The sequence below is a fragment of the Oncorhynchus mykiss genome, chromosome 19 (assembly GCF_013265735.2).
Source record: "Oncorhynchus mykiss isolate Arlee chromosome 19, USDA_OmykA_1.1, whole genome shotgun sequence".
Taxonomy (NCBI): Eukaryota; Metazoa; Chordata; class Actinopteri; order Salmoniformes; family Salmonidae; genus Oncorhynchus; species Oncorhynchus mykiss.
Window position 1 is genome coordinate 8,222,431 of NC_048583.1, and position 7,410 is coordinate 8,229,840.

The window sequence follows — 7,410 nt, forward strand, 5'->3', positions numbered from 1 at the left end:
CTAATCTTTCATGTTGAATGAGCCCTTCAAGCTCTTCATTGCATCATCACTTGTTAATGCCTTCCAGTCCTCTGGGATATCAGCAGGAAGTGCATGTGTGTCTTTAGCAATTGTCTCATTGAATGTGGCCATCACATATTTCCAGTAGTCTGAAGCCTCCATACTGGAATCTCCAGTTATGATCCAGTCAGGGTAATATTTCCTGTAGTCCTTGTAGGGGTGAAATGTGCCTTCTGTCAGGGAGGTCCGGAATGTGTTATCACTAATTACATCAGAGGAACATATATTAGTCCATAACACCTTTGTCTTTACATTCCTCCAACCCCTGACACCTTGTGGACGGTGAATAGAGGTAAAGTGTTTGGTATGCTCCTTACCTCCTGCTTCACAGGATGCACTGCAGAAGGGACATACTTCCCCACAGCCAAACAGACTGGTGAACATCTTGTCCTGAGGCTTGAATGGCAGAGATCTGAGTCTCTCTTTGATGTCTCCTCCCTTGTTGTACTCAGCTACCAGTGACACCTCCATTTCTCTCACATAATCTGTTAGGTAGTCAGCAAACTGTTCTGTATTTTCAGAGTAGTTCAGAGTCATGATCAAATCCAGACCATCCTTGGGGAAGACAAGCTTCTTTCCAAGGGCACTGCAGATGTTCTGAATGAAAGTATTGATATCTTTTATAGTGCTGTGTGATTTTCTGATGTTAGAAATTGTATCAGTAATTATTTTGACTATCTCTGAAAGATGTTTCTTCTCCAATTTCTCCAGACTGCGGTTCTTTGAGAGTTGTTGGACAATCTGGTCAAACAGCCAGTTCTTCACAAACCTTTCATAATGGTTAATGTATTCTCTATATTTCTTATATTCTCCATCAGTCAGGAGTTGTTTCAAAATGGAGAACTGGAAAGCCCCGTTTGTGCTGTAATCCTCTGACCCTTTACCCATCTTCACTTCATCAACCACATCAGAACCAATCATTTTGGTCACATAGTCCTGTACAGCTGGCTGTAAGAGCTTTGTGAACTCTTCAGCTTTCTTAAGGCCCTGATCTCGGTTATGAAACAAGTCTATGAAGTCAGTAAGGTACTTGTTCTTAGACTGTTCCAGACATTTCCGGGGGTCGTTGACTGCAATTAAATCATCATGCTTCTTTTGAAATGTTCTCGCTGCTCTGCCACAGATGTGCAGCTTCAGTTTAATCTCACATTCCTCAGAAACTTTACGTTTCTTGTTTTGTTGCAATGTTTGATCAATTATTTCAAGCAGCTCTTTGATGTAAGTATCATGGTAATCTGTTTTGTTTTTCACCTTCTGGGTTATAAACTCCTGACACTGTGTTATGATGTCATTACAGAAGTCTTGTGCTTTCTTCCTGTAATCTCTTTCCCAGAACCTCATGATGTCCTTAGTCTTCTGCCACCAATCCCCTGACTCTACAACAAATGGGTTCTTCCCACAGTCAACCAAACTGTTTCCAACCAACAAACTTTGGATATGACCCGACCTCGTAGATAAATGGTCTTGTAAAATGCTGAAAGCATCCTGAGCAACCTTTCTTCTTGTGAGTCCTCTGAATTTGATATCAGACAGAGTTTTCTTCCACATTCTTTCAAACTCTTTTATGAGGACCTGTTCTGATAAATCAGATTTGTTTTCTCTACAGGTTTGTAGCAACGACAGCACCATCTTCTCCATTGTATTTGCCTGTGAACTCTTGATGTCATCCAGTTGGGCCATTCCCTCTTTGATTTCAACAGCTCCATGTAGAGTGTTACTGATTGTGTTTTCTGTCTCTCGTCTCAGTGTTTTGGCACTGGACACAAAGCCTTCCCTGTATTTTTCCACCAGATTGACATGGCCATCTTGCTTTTCAAAGTATTTTACTAGATTGTCTTGGATTTCCTTTTCTCCCTCTGCAAGCTTCTTGGATGCTTCTCTCATCAAGTCTTTTAGCACATCTCTTATGGTGATCTGGTGATTAAGAACTGTCATGCCAAAATTTGAAATGTTGGTTTCAGCACCAATCATCCAGTTGTACATATTTTTCTGGAAGGCCCATTCCCAACCATTGTACTCAGAGCACAATCTGGCGTATGCATCTGCAACCAAGCTGTTTTTGAAACTGAAAATGAAGTTCTCAAATTTAACAGACTCCCACAAGCTTTGTGTCCACTTCATGAAATGTGTCAAATCATCATTTTTTGGGCATATTCTAAAATCCTTCATCAAGCTCTTTTTGAAATCATACACAGCCTCACTGTAGCCAGCATTGACTGGAGCCATAGGGGGAGTCCCATGCCAGAGTCCTGGGATGTAGCAGCTGCTTGTGTCTGGATCATAATCCATCACATCAGTGAACTTGGTGATATTCTCCTTCTTCTCCATTCTGGCTGCTGCCTGGGTCATTTCATTCAACTGTTCCAACAACTTCTTTCGGTCTCTCATGTTGTTGTCATGAGCAGACATGTCTGACACATTCTGGTGCACAAAATGACATATCGGCTTCTTCCCCACTTCCTTCATCCTGATAAAAGCATGAACAACAATCTGTAGAATGTCTTTCATCTCTGTGGAGTTCTCCATGGACATGTTGATGATAGTGACATCACTGAGTCCTATCACCAGTGTTGCCAGTTCATTGTCATGTTCATAGCTATGATCTAGTTGGGCCAACTCTGGTGATTTCAACCCCTCTGTGTCAATCACCATGATGAAGTCACATTTCAATTCCTGCTTGAGGTCTTTGTTGACTTTAATCAGTAGCATGAAGGCCCCTCTGGTGCATCTTCCACTGCTGACAGCAAACTGGACCCCAAACATGGTGTTGAGGAGAGTGGACTTCCCAGTGCTTTGAACCCCTAAAACTGTCACAACACGAATCTTGCTGTTAGAGTCCACAAGATTATGCAGCCGAGTCAGAACAGCTGATATCCATTTCAGAGGGATATTTGATGCATCTCCATCCACAAGCTCAATGGGGAAACCATCCAACAGCATCTGAGCACACAATCCAGGGAGATGCTCCATCTGTTCCCTTTGAGGACTGTCTTCAGGGAGGGAGCAGGCAGCTTCATATAACTGGCCCAACTCACGCAGGAAGTGTTCAAGTCCCAGGGAACCGTCAGATATTTGCCTATCCAAATCTGTAATGTCTTTTTTATCTGCAGATTCTTTTTTCTGGAGCATTTTATACTTTTCTCGTAAACCAGACAGATTCTTCCGTGACATATTGTCCAAATATATCCGCATCCATTTGATGAAATAGGAACGCTCCACTTCTGAACTTGACATGCCAATTAGAAAATTTGTCATTGCCTCTGTCATCTCAAAGCTTTGTTGCTTTTCTCTGAGTTTTATTTCCCTTTTCTTCAGAGAACTCTTGTAGTGTTCAATGTCTTGATCCCCTTGTTTTCTCAGTCTACATCTCTCTTTCTCCAACTGGGAAATCTCTTTCCAGACTTGCCCTTGTAAGGGTAGTTGTTTGTCTTTGAATTTAATTGTGTCTGTGATGTTGCTGGTGATTTTATCTGCCATCTTCCTGGCACTCTGACACTCATCACTGTCTTCATCAACCAGAATCCCACTCTGATGAGCAATAACATCCATTTTTTCAATTGGCAATTTGTTTTGGCAATTTTCAATTACAACACCCACAGATGACTGCAGGGTTTTTATAAATGCTGCTTCGTTCCTCCCCTTCTTTTCTATTACATGTGTTACTTTGTCTCCTGTGAACGTTTTTCTCTGAGAGTTAACAACCAGAAATAACTCAGTGTTTATGTCTTTCAAAACCTCAGAATCAGCCTCTAATTCATCACTAAACACGTAAATTGCTGCTGATGTTTGACACAGAAAGGAAAACTGTGTTTTAAAGGACCTGATGTCTCCTCTCAGATTGGCAAAAGCCACAGGCTTGGTGAACCTGTCTATGTTTCTTTTCCCACATGGGAGGTACCAGCTGATTTCAACTAGACCATCTGAAATCTTCCGAGGTACATCACCACAGTCCATATCACCATGGACAAATGTGTCAGGATTACTTAGCAGTTTGTTCAACATATTAGACTTGGACAAGCTGCTCTCTCCAAGCCTAACAAAGGACACCATGGGAATATCAGAGACAACAATTCTCTCCTCTATGAAGGACTTTGTGTCTACTTGTGAAGAGAGTCTAAACGTCTTCACTATGTCCCTCAAGGCCCACAGCATCAAAGTGATTTGTTCTGTGTCACAGTTGGGCAGCAGAAGAGGAACAGCAAACTGACAAATTGACATTTTCTGGACCATCTCCTGCTGCAGGAAACCATCTGAGCACAGAAACAGGGCAGTGATCAGGTCCAGTGGATTAATGACATCGCTGCTATCAGAGTCAGTGTCCAGGTTGTCTACACCATAATATGAAACCTCCTGGTCAGTGGTCAGACATTTAACACTCCTAGCATTCACATTTGCCATCATTAATTTCTTCAGGAAGGCCCCTGGAAGTGACTGCATAGTGGTAAGAGGTTCATCTGATGTAGTATCAGCATTTATCTCAAGGACAGTACTTAACATCAGCTTGTTTTCATAATGATCTTCTAGTCCAGTCTTTGACAACAGCTCCCTGAGACAGAGTCCTGTAAATATAAATGAAAAGAGAGCCATGATTACAAATCCTCTTCAATGTGTAGCAGAAAACCACACTAACAGGTGTTATACACTGTACTTTAGATTAAGTTAAAGCAAGCAAAGGCAGACCATCTCTAAAACAATGACTCACAGAAATGGAAGCATGTCATACTTTGCAGGTCCATACCCAAACAGTTCGAACTACTAATTTTAAAAATTACTCTCTTCAGAAATAAGTCTCTCACTGTTGCCGCCTGCTACCGACCCCCCTCAGCTCCCAGCTGTGCCCTGGACACCATTTGTGAATTGATCGCCCCCGGACTGTCCTTGGACACTGTGCTATCTAACCTCCAAACGAGCTTCAATGCCATACAACACTCCTTCCGTGGCCTCCAACTGCTCTTAAACGCTAGTAAAACCAAATGCATGCTTTTCAACCGTTCAAACCGTTCGCTGCCTGCACCCGCACGCCCGACTAGCATCACCACCCTGGATGGTTCCGACCTAGAATATGTGGACATCTATAAGTACCTAGGTGTCTGGCTAGACTGTAAACTCTCCTTCCAGACTCATATCAAACATCTCCTATCTAAAATCAAATCTAGAGTCGGCTTTCTATTCCGCAACAAAGCCTCCTTCACTCACACCGCCAAACTTACCCTAGTAAAACTGACTATCCTACCGATCCTCGACTTCGGCAATGTCATCTACAAAATAGCTTCAAATACTCTACTCAGCAAACTGGATGCAGTTTATCACAGTGCCATCCGTTTTGTTACTAAAGCACCTTATACCACCTACCACTGCGACCTGTATGCTCTAGTCGGCTGGCCCTCGCTACATATTCGTCGCCAGACCCACTGGCTCCAGGTCATCTACAAGTCCATGCTAGGTAAAGCTCCGCCTTATCTCTGTTCACTGGTCACGATGGCAACACCCACCCGTAGCACGTGCTCCAGCAGGTGTATCTCACTGATCATCCCTAAAGCCAACACCTCATTTGGCCGCCTTTCGTTCCAGTTCTCTGCTGCCTGTGACTGGAACGAATTGCAAAAATCGCTGAAGTTGGAGACTTTTATCTCCCTCACCAACTTCAAACATCTGCTATCTGAGCAGCTAACCGATCGCTGCAGCTGTACATAGTCTATCGGTAAATAGCCCACCCAATTTGACCTACCTCATCCCCATACTGTTTATATTTATTTACTTTTCTGCTCTTTTGCACACCAATATCTCTACCTGTACATGACCATCTGATCATTTATCACTCCAGTGTTAATCTGCTACATTGTAATTATTTGCCTACCTCCTCATGCCTTTTGCACACAATGTATATAGACTCTCTTTTTTTCTACTGTGTTATTGACTTGTTAATTGTTTACTCCATGTGTAACTCTGTGTTGTCTGTTCACACTGCTATGCTTTATCTTGGCCAGGTCGCAGTTGCAAATGAGAACTTGTTCTCAACTAGCCTACCTGGTTAAATAAAGGTGTTCTCAACTGGCCTACCTGGTTAAATAAAGGTGTTCTCAACTGGCCTACCTGGTTAAATAAAGGTGTTCTCAACTAGCCTACCTGGTTAAATAAAGGTGTTCTCAACTAGCCTACCTGGTTAAATAAAGGTGAAATAAAAAATAAAATAAATAAAATATACCAGTATCTCTATACATTACAACATGTCCTGTTTCTAGATCTATATCAGTATCTATACATTACAACATGTCCTGTTTCTAGATCTATATCAGTATCTATATACATTACAACATGTCCTGTTTCTAGAACTATATCAGTATCTCTACATTACAACATGTCCTGTTTCTAGATCTATATCAGTATCTCTATACATTACAACATGTCCTGTTTCTAGATCTATATCAGTATCTATATACATTACAACATGTCCTGTTTCTAGATCTATATCAGTATCTCTATACATTACAACATGTCCTGTTTCTAGAACTATATCAGTATCTCTACATTACAACATGTCCTGTTTCTAGATCTATATCAGTATCTATACATTACAACATGTCCTGTTTCTAGATCTATATCAGTATCGCTATACATTACAACATGGAATAAAGGTACAATAACATGTCCTGTTTCTAGATCTATATCAGTATCTCTATACATTACAACATGTCCTGTTTCTAGATCTATATCAGTATCTATACATTACAACATGTCCTGTTTCTAGATCTATATCAGTATCGCTATACATTACAACATGTCCTGTTTCTAGAACTATATCAGTATCTCTACATTACAACATGTCCTGTTTCTAGATCTATATCAGTATCTCTATACATTACAACATGTCCTGTTTCTAGATCTATATCAGTATCTATATACATTACAACATGTCCTGTTTCTAGATCTATATCAGTATCTATACATTACAACATGTCCTGTTTCTAGATCTAAATCAGTATCTCTATACATTACAGCATGGAATAAAGGTACAATAACATGTCCTGTTTCTAGATCTATATCAGTATCTCTATACATTACAGCATGGAATAAAGGTACAATAACATGTCCTGTTTCTAGATCTATATCAGTATCTCTATACATTACAGCATGGAATAAAGGTACAATAACATGTCCTGTTTCTAGATCTATATCAGTATCTCTCTACATTACAGCATGGAATAAAGGTACAATAACATGTCCTGTTTCTAGATCTATATCAGTATCTCTATATATTACAGCATGGAATAAAGGTACAATAACATGTCCTGTTTCTAGATCTATATCAGTATCTCTATACATTACAGCATGTCCTGTTTCTAGATCTAT

The 7,410-nt window shown here is 40.7% G+C and overlaps 1 protein-coding gene across 1 annotated transcript; it reads right to left on the reverse strand.

The window, feature by feature from the left end:
* LOC118941542 (up-regulator of cell proliferation-like) lies at nucleotides 1-4,614 on the reverse strand. Its single transcript, XM_036955474.1, has 2 exons — nucleotides 378-4,614; nucleotides 1-233 (listed from the first exon to the last, which is right to left on the reverse strand). The coding sequence occupies exons 1-2, from the start codon at nucleotides 4,555-4,557 to the stop codon at nucleotides 1-3; spliced, it is 4,413 nt and encodes a 1,470-aa protein (XP_036811369.1). The 5' UTR covers nucleotides 4,558-4,614.
* Between the last annotated feature and the right edge of the window lie 2,796 nt (nucleotides 4,615-7,410).

What these genes read in the sequence shown, in the direction of transcription:
- LOC118941542 (XM_036955474.1), bottom strand. Translation starts at nt 4,557, where the DNA reads ATGTTAAGTACTGTCCTTGAGATAAATGCTGATACTACATCAGATGAA. An exon ending in TGCATCCTGTGAAGCAGGAG is followed by an intron (nt 234 to 377) that starts GTAAGGAGCATA and finishes CCTCCCTGACAG; the next exon opens with AAGGCACATTTCACCCCTAC.